Raw genomic sequence first — 19,690 nt, 5'->3', positions numbered from 1 at the left:
CTGAAATTAGCGGGATATGTCAGAGCATTTTTGAAGTTGCTAATCCGAATTATGGAGATTTGACGATACAGAAAAAGGATAATTTTTATTTATTTATTTTATTTTAATTGCAATACTTACACTTCATGTTCTCTAAGTTTAAAGTTTAACGCCAACCTTCTGTTAATGGAATGTATATTTACCTTGCGCTTATATGACAAATAGCAAATTCTCTGCAAACAGCTGATCTCTGTCGCTTTTTAGACTGAAGGGACAATAAAAGTGTTTAACAGACATGCTTTCTCTGCAGAGAATCAAGGCTGCCTTTTCAGGCTCTACTGTATGTCAGCCTTCAACAAAAAAAATGTCTTCATGGATGTAGTACTCGTAATTCTTCCCTCTATAGTTTCCTGGAAAATTTCAGCCCCCGAAGATAACACCCTGCACTTTTAGCTTGCACTCAGAGATAAAGCCTCTCCTGCGCAGAAACCAGTTCTGTTGCATTTTCCAGTGCCGTGTTCAGCATAGCTGGTCTGCATAGGTCCTAAGCTGCTCAGGCTGTTGCATGGACCTGTTGCATGCTTACTTTAACAGGATTTAGGCCAAGGGATCACTGTCATTACGCACAGCTTTAGAAATTAATGGGCCAGTTAGCCTTCTTCCATTTTATCATACATGCATGTTGAAGCTAGTTAGAATTTGTTTTCCTCAAATGTGAAGAAGGTGGTTTAGATTATATCTTTTTTTTCTTTTTTTTTTTAAATGGACACAACCCTGTTTGTTAAATTGTGTCCCCAGGGTTCCTGCGAGTACAGTAAACAACAAAGCTGCTACTGTTTCATATCTCCCTCTATTTATGTTATTCTGCCTTTTTTTTAAGTCAAGATTTTTGCTATGAGAAGCCTCAGTTTTAAACTTTTCTATATCTTTCTCTGTTTAGCTATTTAGTAACTCGTATACTAAGAATATCCCCCCTAATGTGGACTCACTCGTTCAATCCTGGGTCCAGAGTTCAGGATCCAGTATAAATTTGGCTCCATTGATAAGCACAGGTAATTTTTCGATATTAAAACCAAACTCTTTATGGTGTTCGCTTAGAAAAAAGGCATAGAAATCGTTTTTTTCTTCCCTCAAGAGATGCTCTGATGAGAGAATTTGTCACAGATTATTAATAAAAATGTCTTTTTGAGAGCTAGTAATACCAACAAAATACCCTTACACACACTCATACAGCCTTTGTTTGTTTTAATTACCGTATCTTGACTTCCATTCATTTAAGATAAGGTATTTCTTTATTGGCCTACAGTGGGAAATATGGTTTCCCCCCTGAAAATCCTGGCGGTAGTGTTTGGGGGTTGGTGTTACCGTAGCGTGCATCAAGCTATAAGACAGCTAGCGTTAGCTTACATTGAACAGGAGGTTTTCTCCCAGATGGGAGCTTTGCTGACCGTCTGGAGGCGAAGTCACTGTGTATCAGAAGGAGCAGTCAATGTTACACAGCTCTGCTGTTGAACAGGATTTTGCTGTGGTGTCAAAAACAAAGACTATATGTTTATATGAGTTGTAAATTTATTTAGCATCTTGTGTTAGCGATTAGCACGATTAGCACAAATACCAACAACAGTCTCTGTGTTCACTCTCTGTAGAGATAGCAGCTCTTTATGGTTATTATGAGATTTATTTAAAGCCTAGCAACATTTTTTAATCCAGCATGTTCCAGAGTTTGACTTTTAAAAAGGTAAAACTGAGCAACATTACTGTAATGCATTCAGCTACCTGCTATCTGCTTACTTTTAATGCTGTGTTGTAGTTCCCTGAATGAACATGTCTCTGGAGAAAACTTCAACCTTTTGTGCTTCTTCGGACTTCGTTTGTACGTCTATCCCTTGTACTGAGAATATTTTCAGTCCTGGTCGTTTTCGCTCAGTAATAACTTCAGCACTGAAGTTTATGTTTGACTGATCAGAAAGATATCCAATTTTTCCCCCCCGGCCACTCAGTGTTGGTCCAATCTAAAAGCGTCCAGATCGGGTCTACAGCTGTTTTTTTAGTGCCTATCCATTTTTAACAAATCTTTTGGGTCTTATAGCTTTAGGCACATCTTTTAGAAACATGCCCTCAGTTTCTGGCTACTACTAAAATATTGATTATTATTTAAAACAAGGTTTAATTAGTTTTGTAAAACCTCTCAGTATTTTTGAAAACATATACAATCCAAATAGTTTTTTATTTTTTATTTTTTTAGTGCAGCTTAACTGCAAAGTCACAATAATGATGAATAATCGTAAATATGAGCACATTACCCCCATTTTAGCCTCATTACACTTGCTCCCTGTACATTTTAGGATTCATTTAAAAGTTATTTTATTTGTTCTTAAGTCTCTCCATGGTCTTGCGCGATGCTATCTTTGAGTTGCTGGACCTTCATGCACCCTCCTGTTCACTCAGGTCAGCCGACCAGCTGCTTCTTGAGGTGCCAAAAACTAAACGGCAGCTTAGGGGGGGATCGTGCTTTCTCTGTGGCAGCTCCAAAAATGTAGAATGACCTTTCATTGCAAATTAAGTTGTCTACTTCTTTGTCTGATTTTAAATCTCTCTTAAAAACTCATCTCTTTGCCTTGGCTTCCTAAACTGTGTGGGATGTTGATTTTAGCCTGTGATACATTATTTGGAATTACTTTTATTTTTATCTTATTATAGATTTTATAGTTCTGATTTTAATTTTGTCTTTTTGTGCTTGTATTTTTTTGTTTGTTTTTTTGAGTCTGTGTAATGGTGTTATGTTGTTTCACTCTACAGCACTTTGGTCCTTGGAGAAATTTAAAAGTACTTTATAAATAAAGTTAGATTGGATTGAATGAGAGATATTCCTACCATTATATCTCTTCTACCTTCTTACTGAAACTTATGGCTTCAGAAACGGTTTCATCTCTGGCATATGTGACCCAGACTTTGCCTACCCATGGGTGTGTGTGCGTGTGTTGGAGTTGAGGATGGCTCTGTGTACCCAGAGTGACCAGCAGAGCTATTGTTGTGGTAACTTCCCCGGGGAAAGGGGGGGGGGGGACTTGTTATTACACGGTTCACACCCACTCTTTTCCACCTCACCGAGCTCCGGATCGTACCGGACAGAGGACATTGGAAAATAGCAGAGCTGTCTCTTCAATCTTGGATCATACTTCGGATCATTGGTCTTGGCAAATCTGCTGTGGAAACTTTATGCTCCCACTGTTTGTATCCACTGGCAACCACGTCTCCTCCCTGCTCCTCGCTCAGCCCTCCTAATGGTTTTAAAAAGCCACGGCAGCAAACGGACCGTTGGGCCGTAACGTCGTGATGGTCAAGGCCGCGGCAGGTCTCAGAATACTGCATCCGCCGCAATCGAGGAACCGGGGGGCTGGTTCGCTCGGTTGTTTTTGCACTTGGATAACATTTGGAAACCGAAGCCGGGTCGTCTGAGGACATGTAACGGAAAAGACGCATGACGTAAAGCTCTAAGCGCCGGCCTGAGGCGACGACAGGATGGACACCGAAGGCTGCCACCACACTGCTTCTCGCTCATGTTGGAGGAAACTGACACTTGAGGGACACAGGTCACTGCAGGCTTAAGAAAGTCAAGACCAGGATGATGTGATATTATTTTTGTGGATTGATGGTGTTCATTTCCACTGTGTGACCCATGCCCCCCCCCCCCCCCCGCCCCTCCTGAACTGAATTTCCAAGAACCTTGTTTGACCCTGTCAGTCAGCAGTGTGGGTTTCCACTGTAGGGTCCAAAACTGGGCTTTTTAGGTAATCTGTGCCCGCTGATGCTGAAGCGGGTCCTCCTGCAAACGTGTTGTCAACACAGACTTGGTGCTTAGTTGCCTTTGGTGCATGATGATCTAAACACATGGAACAAGTTCATTCACAGCGCTTACATATGACAAAGCTTTAACAATGTGTCCGGCAGAGAGATTAGTTAGTTATACCCAGTCATTGGGGGTTACAAATGTTTTAATTTGTATCTCAAACCATAAAGGCTGTTAAATGACATAGCATTACTGGTTTTATTCACTTTCAATATTTATTATGTATTAAAGGGGCCTAGTCACATATTTGGTCCATAAAAAGAAAACATGCACAAAAAACCCCATATATATTCACCTTCAAGTAAAACAATACACACCAAGCATTTGTCCTGATAGTGTTTACTTTGTCCTTCTTGAGCCTGAAAAGAGTTTAGCACTGGGCGCGATAAACGTTGTCGTGCCATCTGCCGGCTTTACCAAGGAACTGTCAGAAAATAAAGATTGCTACTGTAAGAGCCAGCAGACCGTTGGGCAACGCCTTGCAGTGAAATGACAGCTCGACGTTGTCAAAGATCAACCTGATCCACAGCGTTGGGGTTACTTAACCTCTTTCTTTTTGCTCCTCTGCTGGACGTTGCTGACTCACTCAGCACCATTGCCTCTCCTCGTTTGCTCATTGTCAGCATAGACGATGACGCACTTCCGGTCACGTGGGAATTAGGAAATGTACCCAAAAGCTCTTCCTTTGTTAACAAATAGAGCCAAACCAAAGTGTTAAAAGACAGAAATAAGGTGTACTAAGCCTACATGCCGGAATAATCGGAAAACCTTTGTATGTAACCATAGTGGCGTAGAAATCTGTGAAGTCATAATACGTGACTGGGCATTTTAAAAACATTATATAGCTGAGTTTTAAAGTTGGCAAGCGATAGTGTGAAGTTTGTATAATTATATTTAACAAAATGTGCACTGATTAAGAGTGCATATTTTTTTTTTTGGGGGGGGGGGGCTCTGAAGATTATTACACCTTCTCACTACAAAACTACAGCAAGCTTTCATTTAGTAAGTGCTACCTCTGTACCAGGCTAGTTTTCTCTGACATGTTTCTACTTTTGCAGTCAGTTGACTGCCTAATTTTTACCCTGTAGTAATTACATATGAAGTATATTAGGAAGTAAGCTGTTTTAAGTATTCTTTTCAAATTTGTATTCAGAAAATAAACTGGAAAGAAAACAAAGTGTATAACAATTACATTTAAGAAACCTGTTACATAAAATAAACGGTAACACTTTATTTGAAGGGGTGTACATAAGACTGACATTACTCTGTCATAAACATGACATAACACCTGTTATGAACATAAATGACTCTTTATGAATGTTTAGGACTTGTCATTAATTGTCATTTGGTAAATTATGACACTATTAAAGCAAAGTTGACATCGTTTAAAATGTCTTTGTTATGACAACTTGACATTAACAGAGACAAAGTTAAATTTAGGGCTTGGTTTGGGGTTTTGTTAAGTTAAGGGCTTGTCATAACAAAGACATTTTGAACAATGTCAACTTTGCTTTAATAGTGTCATAGTTTACCGAATGACAATTAATGACAACAGTCCTAAACATTCATAAAGAGTCATTTATGTTCATAACAGGTGTTATGTCATGTTTATGACAGTGTAATGTCATTCTTATGTACACCCCTTCAAATAGTGTTACCAAATAAACTCTTTTTTTTAGAACATGTATAATTTTCAGAAAACAATCTGACAAGACGATTTTAAAGGTCATAGGTTGCAACTTTTTCATAAAGAAGGATTACTTTTCCAAAAATATAGCCACAGAACATCTAGAGTGGTACAGAATAAAAGTATTAATATTACTGAAAATAGATATATAGTATACGATATCAGGAAAACAAATATGGTAGTATTGCTGGATGGTTATGATTAAGCCTCACTTTTATGAGTCTTTTCTTTCTTTTCCATTCCTGCTGTTTCCGCTCCGTTTTCTGAGGTTTAGGATCTCGGCCACTAAAAAAAACACGTGGTGTATATCGAGGTTTCTTACAGACCTCCCAAATGACTAAATATATTATTGCCTAGCAGAGTGTGAATGTATAGGATCAGCAAAGAGTACGTCAGAGTGGTCGCCTAGTGGTTAGAGCAGGGTATCGCATCCTGGAAAGGGCGATGGTTTCCTGGTTTGAATCCCACAGACTGCCACTCTGGGTCCCTGAGCAGGACCCTGAGCCCCAGAATGCTCCCCAGTTACAGTGGCAGTCCTCTGCTCCCTAAAGAGAGATGGGTTAAATACTGTGGACTAATTTCATTAGAATGTTGCATTGAATTAAGAAATAAAGATTATTTTAAAAAGATCAGTGGTTCAACTCGTGTTAGATGTGTTAGAAATAAAGCCAGAGAGGCCAGATGAGGCGGTTTGGAGATGTAGAGAGGAGGGATAGTGAGTACATTGGCAGAGAGATAATGAGGCTGGAACTGCCAGACCCGGAGGGAGACAGAAGAAGAGATTTATGGATGGAGTTAAAGAGGACATGAAGGTAGTTGGTGTGAGAGAAGAAGATGCAGAAGATGGGCTCAGACTGAGACAGATGACTTGCTGTGAAGACCCCTGAAAGGGAGAAGCTGAAAGAAGTGCGAATGCATCACACTCCAAATATTGCATCAAAGCGGTCCTTTGTTAGAGTGATGCTCAAAACTTCTAACTTTAAAGTATAAAACACCATGCATCAACAAAGTAGCAAATAATAAAAAAAATAGCAACAAGACATTTATTTCAGCCAAGAAAAATAACTATGATGCGCATAAAAAGCATTATTCACCACGTTGAAGATTTATTATTTGTCTCTTATTTATGTAGGCCTCATTATGCACTAAAATCTTGCAGGATCTAACATGCCTAAAAGCCCTTTAGACTCTTAGGTTCTTATTTGAACGGCGTTGTTTTTGCAATTGTTTTCAGTGCAGCATAAAAAAATGCATAAAAATAAAATAAAAAAACCCAAAACATGTCTAGACAGTACTTGAGCTTGATCTCCAATGGTTTTGGCTGGGATAATAAAAAAAAAAAAAATAGGTCAAGCTGCACAGGTGAAGATATAGAAAGTGAGTTTTGGCTGAGACTGTTTGACACGAATGGCAAAAATACTGATTATATGTTTTAAAAACCTGTAATTTTACTTAGTCTCTCAATAAGTAGAGCCACTTCCCTGTACCTTTTTGAAGCAGCTCCGCTAACCAGAACCTTTGAGCCAGGCCTGACACGGCTCTATTATCCATGAGCCAGAGTGCAGAATGCAGGCCAGCAGCAGATGTTTTTACAGAAGTTTGCTTCTTTGTGTGGAGCGGAGCTCACCGGCATCACCCCGACCAACAATACTGCCGTCAGTCAGCCTTTTAAAAACGACGGCGGCTCATTCTGTCTCAGAACGCGCCGATGTGACGCCTCTCTGTGGTCTGTGAGGAAAAAAGGCCGTCGTTGCTCTAACTCTCCTATCTGGTCGGACATCTCTTCAGGTTCATCGTTCTGCTTTCCTTTCATTGATCTCCGCCATCGCCTGCAGCAACACTGCAGCTCTATAAATACACAGAGCCAGCGACACCTACAGTACCAGCCACGTTTAATGGCACGAAGCCTTTGCAGCAGCATTGTCCTTAAGTCAAGCTCTTGATTTAAGTGCGTTTTTCTGTTAGGGAAAAAAAGGTTGCTGATTAGCAGTAATTGTATTCGTTAAGAAAGCTCACCAGTGGTGCAATGATTCAGTGCCTTTTAAAATAAATTGTAACTTGAGGATGTTTTACTCTTATGCTTTAAAAATGAATCAGACTTTTTTTTAGTAGCTGATAATTTGTCCAGTCATTTCCCTTAAATTATAATTGTCCTACACTTTTTATGTTTAATTTATTGCTTTGTCCCTTTTTTGATAGAGCTGGTTTACAGTACTACAATATAACTATTACATTGTGCATTACTAGCTCGTGAGGAAGTGTCAGCCTGCTAAGACAAATTTTAAGTTACTATTTTAAGTTAATTTTAAGTTATTTGGCCTTACCAGCACATGTTGATTCAGATGGAGATATTTTTTATTTAAATTATGGCAAAATTGTTGCAGATGAGTTAAAATCTTCTTCCAATGTTGAATACAAAACAAAGAATTTCTTTTAATAATCACAATTTGGCATTTGCTTTAATGCCATAGTAGGTTGGAGCACATATTTCCAGTCACTTTACTCAAATGCAGACTTTTTATTGCACCAAAATCTGCCTTTTAATCAGTTTAGAGGTGGCTAAATACAGCAAGCTCAAATCCTGTTCCTACTGCTGAGGCCAGACCAAAATAAGTTATGAAAGTATTCGCAAAACACTTTTCAAGTTTTGACTCTACTACAAGTTTTGAATCTACTCTTGATTTACACATCCCCTTTACAGAAGAATTGGCCAAAGGTGTTTAATTCCAATATTGCATAACAGATTGTTGGCTCATATTTTGGTAGGTAGATTGAAGAAAAAATTAATTCTAATTAAAAGAAAAGCAGTTTTTTGCCCTTGCATCCTTTTTTATGCAATCCTGCCATGAAATCCTTTTTCTGATGATAGTCTATCAGATGCCTGTTTTTAATGCATTTGCAGAGCCTGTATTGTCAAGAACGTTGTGGCTGCTCTGCTGCATTCATGCGGCGCCAGGCTGTGATCTGTGATGTTCTCGAGGGTTCCCATGTCGAGCGCGATTTGTTTGGAAGTAAACATGCTTACAGAAAACATCGAGTGCCTTTTTGAAAAGATCACGGTTGTTTTGTCAATGGTTCTCCAACAGATTTGTCCGCGTTTGTCCACAGAACCTTCAACTTTTTTTTTCCTGCACGTGGAACAACTTTTTGGACTTACTGAGAGAAGATGCATGAAAAAATATGATGATAGTAAAATGTACCTCTGCTGGCTTTTTCTCTCTCATCTAGATCGGGTCACATTTCTCTTTTTTTTAAATCTAAATTTGACTTCAACTTTTGCTTAAAAAAACCCCAAAAACAACTAGGGCATTAACATCAGCACATCTGTACAGTTTTTCTCAGAGAAAACGAAATATTTTGCCCGATGAAGTAAATCAGCGTAGAGGTTAAATTTGGTCCCTCTCTTCCTGCATAAGCCAAATGTCGTCGCTTTGTATCTTGGAACATAAACTAACGATGGCTAAACTTTAGAGCATTATTTTTCTCAGTTTATGTGGTTGATGGTACAGTTAAAGCGTTGAATCGTTCTTTATTTGGATTAAAGCTTCCTGCGTCACACGTTGCTTTTGTCGTTGCTAGACTGCTTTGTAGATTAGACGTCGGTCCCGCTCCTTCAAAGCGCCGGCGCTGCCGCGGAGCCCGTCTTTATGAGCTCAGCTCCGTTTTGCTTCCTCCAGCTCTGACTGAAGGCCTTGGTGATCTATTTTCAGGTTGCTGTGTTTTTTTTCTTTTTCATCTGAAAAGTTGATTGTTCATCTCTGACAGTCTTCCTCTGCATTGTACATTTCCCACCATGTGTCACTGCGGGGATGGTGGTGCAGCAAACTGGACTTTCTTTGGATCTCTTTCTAAAACTACATTCTTTTTGCCATTTATATTTTCTCCATAAATGTCAGCTTTGTGGATTGGTCGACTAATAGCTGTCCACAGATTATCCCTCCTGATCTGCGGACCTCTGCAGCTCCTCCAGAGTTGGCGTGGGCGTCTTGGCTTTAGATGAACGGCGGTTTGTTTGCAACTCGGCGGTCGTGCTACACTCTGCCATTTATTTACCAATGACGGACTCAATGTGCTCTGAGATGTTCAAATCTCCACCTAACCCTGTTTTAACCTTCTCCACAACTTTATCCCGGACCAATCTGAGGAGTTCTTCACCATGTCGTTTGCTCATTCGTATGGATGCGCGTCACTGCAAAGTTGTGAGATTGATGTTCTTTAATTGGAAGCAGAATATTAACGACCATCCGGTCCACAGTAACCCAAGGTTCCAACCAACCTGTCCATTTCTCTAAGGACTGAATGGCTGTATAGGCCCAGCTCTTCCTTCCTTCCTTCTCCTCAACTAGTCCAGCCTCGTCTGGCTGTTTTCAATCCTATCAAGGATTTTATACGCCAGTACTACAGGGAAAACGTGCTCCCTGTGGTTCCGCCACATCAGCGGCCAGTCTCCAGACGCTCGTTCTGGTGTTGGTCCTGGCCACGGGGGCTGAAATTGGCAGATAAATTCCCCAGCCCATTACAGCTAGTCTTTATAATCCTGATAAACGGCGGCCCAGTAGCATCAGGAGAACAGACGGTGCTTTGAGTTGAGTTTTATCATTTTAAAGACATTATTGGGGATTAATGAATTGCCCTTACTGTTGAGTTTGGATTTAAAAGGAAATTGCTGTTTTATTAGATTACTTGAATCAGCAAGCACCCCCCCCCCCCCCACCACCACCACTACCCCCCAGCTGCCTGTATTTATTTATTAATTTATATTCCTGAATAAGCTTTGCATCTTTTCATTTGCTGTGTTGTTATCGCTTGAAGTCATATTTGTTTTGGTTGAAAATAGCTTGATTTATTAATCAAGATCTGCAGCTTTTTTATTATAATTTCTTTTTAACATTCTCTGCTTTTAAACTCACTCCATTGCCAACCAGTTAAACCCCTCAAACAATGAGCACGTTGTTAATGTTTGGCCACATAGCCGTCATGAAGTTGGGAAAAAGCTCGCTCTGACACAGAGTGAAGCCCATTTCCGTAGCTCGCAGCACGTTTCTAACCAGAGGTCCAGTGAAAATGGCCCCAAGCCCACTGGTGTTTAATAAGAGCCGCGAGGGGGAAGTTAAGTGACTTCACAGATCGCAGAAACAACAGGCGTGCCTCTCCTGCAGAGGGTTTTATCAGCTCCATCTCATGGGGCTCCAAGCAGCGCACGGCCTTCTCGTGCAGGATTTCCAGAAAGCTTCCTTCAAATACCAATGTCATCCTTTGTTTAGCAGCAATAACTCTATAAATAATCGCTTTCTCTTTAACTTCATCAGCCTCTCTCCACGTTACGGAAGCCATCTGGTCAACTCCTTCCTACAGCAGCGCTTCAGTTCATTCAGGTTTGCAGACGGTCGTTCCTGCGCAGCCCGCTAAAGGTCCCACCACGGCATCGTTGATCCTTGGTGTTAGTTTGCTGCTGTGTTTGGGATCATTTGTCTTCTCCAGGACCAAATTGGGCCAGATCCAGAAAGTTGCGTTGTTACAGTCCTTCAGTTTAAAAGCAAGCCTGGAAAATAGAGATGCAATTCAGATTCAAGTAGAACGACTGTGTTAAATAAAACTCTCTACATCCTGTTAGCAAGACTGTTCAAAGATGGCATTAAAGCATTCGGTTTGTGATGTTCGGCCTTAAGCGGGGCGTCTACGGTTTGTTGACTAGTAAGCATTTTATTGTGGCGTTTTTTTTTTGTTTTTTTTTTGCCGCATCCTGATGAAACAAGGAGCTCCTGTGCTCTGTCTGCACATCGTACAGAGGGTGTAGAGCAATTTTGTCCAAACCTTTTGGGCCACAGGCTTTATTTCAGTAAAAATCATGAAATTAGTTATTTTTACCTGCTCAATAATAAATGAAACAAACAGAAGTTTAATAATGTGTGATGGTTTGTTATTCAAGTATGTTTGATAATCATCTGCATATTGCAAAGCCAAGAGTGTAATTGGCTTTTCACACCAGCTTCTCTATTCTTACTGGCTTATTTTATTTTATTTTTTTTACATTTTTTTATATTTATTTGAAGACAAGGAATAGGGTTGAGAGGGACATAGACTGACAAAGGGAAGACGTGCAACAAAAGTTCTACGGGCCGAGAGTCGAACCCAGGACTGCCGCGTCATTACCCCTGCACCACCGCCACGTCCTTGTTTTTGTATGTTTTGGCACACTTAAGTTCAGATTTAAATAATTTAAAACCTAGTAAAAACCAAAGATTGTGTTATGAAACCCCTGGATTTATGACTGCAATGATAACCCAACTCTGGCCTGATCTCCAAAAATGTTGATTCTGACGTAGATTCTCCTTTTAGTCTGCTTCTCATTTTTCTTCGGCCCAATCGTAAAGCTCATCTGTGTTTAGCGAAACACTAAACTACGTTTCACTACATAATTTGATAAATTGCTTTTTTTTGTTCTTTTTTCTACCACACTCTGATCTACTGTGTAGTGTTTGATGAACTGTCTGGAGGTTCTGTTTTTTTTCGAACGAAAATGTCAACCTGGCGAAAGATCAGAGCTTTGGTCTCAGAGCGAAACCTCCCGACTCAGTTCTTGGGTTAGCAGAGTCACGCCTCCGTCAGGCCGGCTTCATTAAACGGGATTTGGAGAAGCGGATCCATAATTGATGAACACACGGTGCTGTTGTACCAAATAGAAGTCAGATGAACCGTGTGAGCAGAATCTGCAGGAACCCGAGCAACAAGCTGATATCACTCGCTACCATAAGGGAGGGGGCTAAATTATTCAACTGATTCAATGTTTTTACAACTAGTGGGATATTTGGGAACTGAAAGCTTTATCACTTTTCACATAAGGTGTGGGCATTGACCTACAGGACAGACTAGCGACTGTGTAGCGCTTAGACTGCAGGCACATTGACTGAGTATGAGGCAGCAAAACAAAAATAGCATCCACTGGATATAGCTTTGCTTCTATGTGTGCAGTAGGAATCCTGTTTTTAAGAGAGAACGCACACAAAGATCCCGCCTGATAAATGACCGAGCCCGGCATAAATGGAAATGGAGCATCAGGGTGTCCGCTACACGAGAAGCTCAGCATTAACTTATTTACCGTACTTAATGGGAATGTTGTAGTGGCCGGCTTATCTGGCCCAGGTCGTTGGACGCCTGGGTGGATATGAAGGGTATATGCCTGATGCATTTAGCTCAGTGGATGAGACGGAAGATGAGGAGAGACTTCAGCACCAAATGTACCCTCCGTTTGGCAGAGTCTGTAATCGGTGTTGAATATTTCACTTCAGGCTTGACTAGACCAGGGGTCTGCAACGTGTGGTTCTTTGGCCCCTACCAATAAGAAATGATTTTAATTATAAAGGAAACAAGATGGGGTGATGATTTTTTTTTTTTTTTTTTACCGGTTCTTCTGTTTGTCTTCATGCAATATCTGCATAGAATATCTGCAACACAAGGCAGCCAATGGTACATGCATTTTAAAATATTTCATGTTTTTTTAGCTTCAGACCATGTGCTTTATATTCGTAAGTGGCCTATGTGTCTTCATGTTCCATATTTCTGGAAATGGCTCACTCAAATGGCCTCGTTCTGCTAAATAGTTTTGTTCCCTATAGTTAGATGATTGGTTTTGTTCTTAAATCTTACAATAGAAATTCATTTTTGTTCAATTTCCTTAGGTTTTTATTTAGTGCATGTACCATCAAAGGTATTTTTCTTTGTAGCTATAGACACATTTTATATTGTGGCAGTGAGGTAAAGATTAGCTCTTTGAATTGAAAAGGTTGATGTCCCCTGGACCAGATCTTCCACTGACATAGAAATACTAAGTCTAATTCTAAGGTGGTTCTATTAAAAAAATAGAAAAAAAAAATGCAAATTTTCCCTTTTTGTGTTTTCAATAGTAAAATGAAAGACTCTTGAATCTCAAACTGTCTTTTAAAATAATTTATCTCCCTTGTAAACGTATCCAGTTCTGATATTTCCGATTCTGAAGTAGGGATGGTGAGGTGCAGAGCAGACGAGGGCTGCCTGACATAAGGAACTTCTGAAATAGCAATATTATTGTTGAATATTGTAATAATGATATGAATTTTCCCTTGGTTTTGATTCTTTCCCATCATCAGAATGACCCAACCACCCTCCCTGAGCTTTAGCTTCTTCATCAGAGAGATCTAGATCAGGCGGGTAAATACGATTTTAAAAAGTCAGACTTTTTGGCATTATGACGCCTCCTGCTTTGAAATTCTGGGGATGGTGGTGAGCCAGGACACTGTTTGGCTTTAGTCCAGTCCTGTTTTAAAACAAACAAACCAAAAAACACGTGAATAATGCAATAGTTTAGTACTAATGGAAGCAGCTGAAGTAGATGCTAACTTTTGTGTCACTGGAGGCTAACGGTTTGTTAGTTTAATCTCACATGCTTAAAAAGATGCACGTTTCTTTTACTTATCAGGGCGTCTCTTACCACACGGTCTCACCTTTTACGGACGCCTCGATTAAACTTGTAGGAAACGAGTGTGCGCTGGAATGAAAGTGAGCGAAGACTTAAAGCTTGTTGTCTTTTTCCCAGGGAGTGGAGCCACAGCTGTGGTCCAGGCCGCCTACTGCACACCCCGAAAGGAGAAGGTCGCCATCAAACGCATCAACCTAGAGAAGTGCCAGACCAGTATGGATGAACTCCTGGTAAGTTCGGAGTCGGCGTTTTTCAAACCAAAACGTGGCTTCTTGCAGGTTTGAGTCTCGAGGCCTCTCCTGTTTTGTGCATGCGAGTGGAATTTGTTCTACCTCTGCTTCTCATTACTCATGTTCTCTGGGCACGCGTCCAATCAGCCCTGTCACTTCACACACTATTGCAGTTGTTCTCTTTAAAACAGGGCTCCACTTCCAGCCAGGAAACCGCCCCGGCAGCCTCTCACCGCGCTGCTTTGCTCCGTCTTTAGCACCAGGCGGTTCACTCCAGTGTTGGCGCTCCAAGCGAAACGCGTCATTTACCGAAAGAGGAGCGACTGATGATTTGGCATTATGTCCCCTTTCATCAAAAAGAAACAATTTTAATGCTTGTTTTGTATTTAATTATTTTTTTTCCCCATTCAAATAAAATCATTTGATTCAAAGCCAGCCGTTTTATAATTTCTGAATGTGGAAATATAATACAGCGTTGGGTGTAGGTACTGTGTTATACTGGTTAGATTTACTCTTTTAGATGATTAATGTGCTTTTCCAGCCTTTCCAGGTACTCACCCAGAACTCACAGGAAATAAATATTGTGTAAGCCTATACGCGTCCTTCGAAGATCATGGATAGAGAAAGCTGGCTGCCTGGTGGCTTGGCACTCACCGGCAACTCTAAACCCCCCCCACCCCCACCCCCCTTCAACTATGCAGGATGAATGGGGGGGGGGGGGGGTATGCAGCTCCCAGATTCTCCATGCAGGAGGTCACATGGAGTACCGCGCGATCAGATTTCCTGCATGCGGTTTCCTCCCACAGCTCCGCAGCGCGCTGGGTGCCCACTTAAAAGGCGAGGATGCACTAAATTGAAGCCAGATTGTCCCCCCCCCCCCCCCCCCCCTTCCAAGAACTGGGCTTTAAAGTAGGCTGCAGAAAGTTTCTAACAGAGCCTGCAGGTATTTAACCCCGTCTCTGAAATTCTTTGATGCTAGAAAGGCAATAGTACATCATGTCTCTGGGCTAATTTTTTTTTGTAGTTTTTCTATGTGTGGGAGGGTAACAGACCGGGTCTCTGGAATGACACGGCGGAGCAGACGATATGGACACTTCTTTTAAAATGTACGCTGGACACCTTTAGATATCCTCTTACACTTATGGTATCTTGCAGAAGTATTCACAGTTCCTAAACTTTAAACTTCAATGTATTTTATTAGGATTTTATGTGACGGACCAACACAGAGTAGTGGATAATTGTGAAGTGGAAGAAAAGGATGCAGTTGTTGAGCCTAAATGAACATTTTGTATTTTACCCCCTTTGCTCTGATGTCCCTAATGAAATCGTCTTCAAACCTCAGTTAATTAATAGGGCTTCTCCAGGTGTAGTTTTATGTGACGTAAATCCAGATGTTCTGTGAAGTTTAACAGCTGTCCTACACAGACCATGCATGGCAGAAAACCCACACTGCCCAACACCTGTGTGTCCAGTGTGAAACATGGTGGTGGCATCGTGCTTTAGGGAGGCTTTTCTTCAGCACCAGCAGAGAAATAGAGTTGATGAAATGATGCGTCGAGATAAATGGAGGGCAGTTCCTAAAGGAAACCACAATTAGAGGCTGTAAAGTAATTGAGCTCAGCTCTGCCTTCCAGCCAGACAACGCTGAATGGCCTGATCTACAATACGGTATTTTATATCAAAGCATACTTAGGTATCTTGTTTCCTGGACTTTGACTGGAATGGTCCAGTCAAAGTCCAGACATGAATTCAAATGAGAACATGTGGCGAGTCTTATAAGAGACGTTCCTCTTCCAATCTGAGCTTTTAACTGTATAGCAAAGAGCAAAAATGTCGGTTTCTAAATGTGCAAAGCTTTAAAAGACACAAGCCAAAGGTTTTGCAGCTTTAAGCTAAAGGCAGTTCTCTAATGTGTTGGTGCAGGATGGCTAAATATAAATGTGCAATAGCTTTAAGATTTTATTTTTAAAACGCTATGAAAACTATGCAGTTTTTTTTTATATTTCCACTTCATTATTAGGCAATGATTTGTGTTGGTCTGTCACCTAAAATCCCAATCAAATACATTCAAGTTTGTGGTTAAGTGAAGAAATAAAGGGCGAAATGTAAAAAAAGTAAATAAAGGGACACAAATACTTTAACAACACACTGGCTTATTGTCATCTCAATAAAGTGTAAATGAGTTCTTGCTTTATGCAGAGTAAAATATTGTCCTTTTTAATTATGATTTTTACCCTCCAAATCAGCGTCATGGTCCCGGTGTTATACTGGTTTCTCCATTTGAATGCAAAGCAGAAGCAAATCAGGCGCCCTTTAAATCACTAATCTGAGTCAAAGGTTGCCCGGACTCCTGATGACTTAGCAGTGATGTTCTAACTTCGTCTGAAGGTCCAGCTCTGCTGACAGTGCCAGCTACAATTGCCAATTCTCAGTGTTTACTGCAGTGAGGTCGATTTTTCTGAGCCTGAAAGCACTCTTTTTACCGGGAGGAAATCCAGCTGCCGGCGCCAGGTGGACGCTCTCGCGCCGCAGGAACACGTGACAGGCTCTAGTCCGAGGCTCTCCGGTGTTCTGCCGGCATCGTGGCGGTCGGGGACTTATTACTGGCTCACAATCTTGTGGTTCTTGACAGTTTCTTGGTAAATCACAAGCCTGTATATCCCTTTGCTCTCTTGCTTTACGATCTTCAAATAATTTACAGAGAACTAACCCTGTTCCTATTTTTAATTGTTGAATAATTTTTCTCATTTTAAGAACCACCAGGCTATCTTAAGAAACATTAGAATCCCAAATAATTAGTCTATAATAACGTGGCCTCAGTCAGCACATATTGATATATTTTGCAGCCCAGTAACTTTTTCTTTAAATTACCTAATAGTTTTTTTTGTTTTTTTTTTCCTGTGTGATTGTGTTGGCGCTGAGTTTGAGTCACAGAGAGCGTGGATGTGAGGCGCTCGGCGTAAGCAGTGGTGATGTAATGCTGCTGCTATAGAGGCCTCTCTGTGTGCGAGCGTGTGCCATCCCTCTGCGTCCGTGGAAACCAGTTTGGGACCCGGCCCTCTATTCACTTTCTAACAATAGCTCATTTAGTTTCTGCGCGTTTTCAAAGTTGTCTGACGTGGCAGCTGTTTATTAGATCTGAAGAGGACTGCAGTAAATAAAAAAAAAATAGAAGTGGTAAGTTTTTTTTTTTTTTTTTTTTTTTTTTTAGTTCAGACTGGCCCAAAGGCCACAGGCGGTCAGACGTCGTACCCAACAAAAGGTTGCAACGATTGGTTGGTTTCAGTTCTTGTTTATGAACACAAACACGTCTCACACATATTCGTCCCCGCTAACGTGGGTTTAAAATTTTTTTTTTTTAAAATTGCCTTTAAATCACATGTAAATTTAGTTTTGATCAACAGGGAAAAAAACGGAGATTATAAACGTCTAGCGTGTCTGTGTGGAAAGGATGTCTGGAGATTATTGAGAAAGATTAGGCAGGGGCTTACATTAAGCATGACTACTCACTTTCTCGGCTGGAAACTACAACAAGTTCTTCTTTTCTTTTCTTTTTTTTCTACAGCCGCCTTACTGAGTCCTGACACGGCTCCGTTAACTTTCAGATGTAAGCAGAAAATACGTAACGACTTAAAGCAAAGGGTAAAAAAATGGCAAAGGCGACACGAGCTACAGCTCTCTCCGTTTGGCCTTTGCAGTTTCATGGCTACATGTTGCGTTTTTTTTTTTTTTCTCCACACCACTTCCATATATTTCGTGTGCGTGAACAAACCATTTAGTCGCTGCATATCGCCGCTTGCTGAATTGTCCCCCGTTAGTCCCAACCCATTTTTTATGTTGTTCACGTGAACTTAGCGTACTGTTGGTAGTGAGTTATGGAGTTAAATATTAGTAAAGTCAATTGTTAAAGAATGTTCATTTCTTGCCATATTTGTAGATTTTTTTTTTCTGATATGACTTAGACGGAGATTTACAGATGTAAAAGTCTGCTTTGAGCTGCTAATAAAATCACACATTTCTCTTAGTTTCGTTTAAATTTCGTAGTTTTTTTTATTGCAAAAAGAAAGCAAACTGTGAGGATTTAAATCGTAATATTTGCGGGTAGAAATGCTGAAAGTGATAAAATATCGATTTCCTTTGTCTACCTACAAGCCCGTCTGTGCAAGCAAGGTATAAATCATCCACGAGGCATCTACAAAACGATGTATCCATTTGTCTTTTTAAATCTTTCTATCTTACATCCTATTCGTCCATCCTCCACCTTTTTTCACTTTAAACAAACTAAGGAATGTTTTAGAAAAACAATAAAATGTGCTACGCTTTGTCGCTCGATAGTTTAGTTCGTTACTTAAACCCAAATTTAATTTTAGCACTCTTGGACACGACAAAATCTAACCTGAGTTAATTTAATTTAAATCGAGTTCACAATAACCACAATCCTATCTCTCTAAATCAGACCACTTCTGTTCTTTTTAATCAAATTATTTAAAATGTCAAATCATAAAAAGTAGCCTAGAAAATCACCGTATTGCAGTATATCTGAGTCTTTTGTTCCCCTTAGATGTACTTTTTCTTTGTCTCTAAAATGACAATAGAAGTGGGACACAGTTGGTCTTTTTTTTTATTTCTTTTATCCAAATAGCCTTCACAGGCCATCAGATTACACAGGTTAATGAATGACTAAGTCCGTAATTTAATCAGGAGATAAGAAAACTGTTTGCAGTTTGGACGTCTTAGTATGCAGAGACAGAGAGGTGTGTCTGGTCTACTTTCCAAATTGGATGAATGGAAAAACAACGGCTCTGAATGCCTGGCTTAGTATTCAGAGCAGTTGGCATTGCAGCAATCGACCCTTTAAACAAAACCGGCATTAAAAAAAGACCAAAAAACATTGGTGATGTGTAGATGCGCTATAGTTGTAATACGTTTTTATTTTTGTTTGTTTTAATGGAATTAAATAACAGAACAGCAGATTAAAAGATATTTCGATTGAGACATATTTCCACTATTTTTGCTGCAGCCTGAATCAGTTTTATTCCACATTTTCTTTTTCTGGGTTCACCGTCCCCCAGAGGTTTTGGATAAACTGAGAGATTGCGGTGATGAAAAAACAAAAAACAAAAAAAAAACAGTGTGAACTGAACCCTATTTTCTCCAAGTCAATGCTCGTAACTCTTTATTTTAATTTTTTATTTTGCGTGCTAACTGTGCTCTGCATCATGAAGTCATCTTGCCGAAGGGATTTCTTACTGAGGGGCCAGACTGAGAAGCAGAGCTTTAATAGTGATGACTCTGCAGCCGAGCCGCTCTGCAGCTAATGTGCAGCGTGTGAGCTAAGCATTTATGCTGATGGAGTATCTGACTTTGATTACATGCAGTTTTTTATCCGGAAGCATCTATTGACTGATGTCTTTAACAAGTCTGCTCAGCCTGAGGGTTTTAATGCCCCTTAGCCTTGCAGTAGACTTGTCATGATTAAAAACAGTTAT

General features: G+C 40.3%; 1 protein-coding gene across 2 annotated transcripts in view; it reads left to right on the top strand.

The window, feature by feature from the left end:
• Nucleotides 1-19,690, top strand: part of oxsr1b (oxidative stress responsive kinase 1b) — a 67,020-nt gene that overhangs the window by 4,598 nt on the left and 42,732 nt on the right. For both annotated transcript variants that reach the window (XM_036125046.1, XM_012880182.3), the window contains exon 2: nt 14,089-14,201. In XM_036125046.1, coding sequence (XP_035980939.1) covers nt 14,089-14,201 — 113 coding nt within the window. The remainder of the gene's footprint in view (nt 1-14,088; nt 14,202-19,690) is intronic.

Source organism: Fundulus heteroclitus, chromosome 21, assembly GCF_011125445.2.
Source record: "Fundulus heteroclitus isolate FHET01 chromosome 21, MU-UCD_Fhet_4.1, whole genome shotgun sequence".
NCBI lineage: Eukaryota > Metazoa > Chordata > Actinopteri > Cyprinodontiformes > Fundulidae > Fundulus > Fundulus heteroclitus.
Note: the sequence above shows the minus strand (reverse complement) of the source record. Positions and strands in the feature narration are given on the sequence as shown.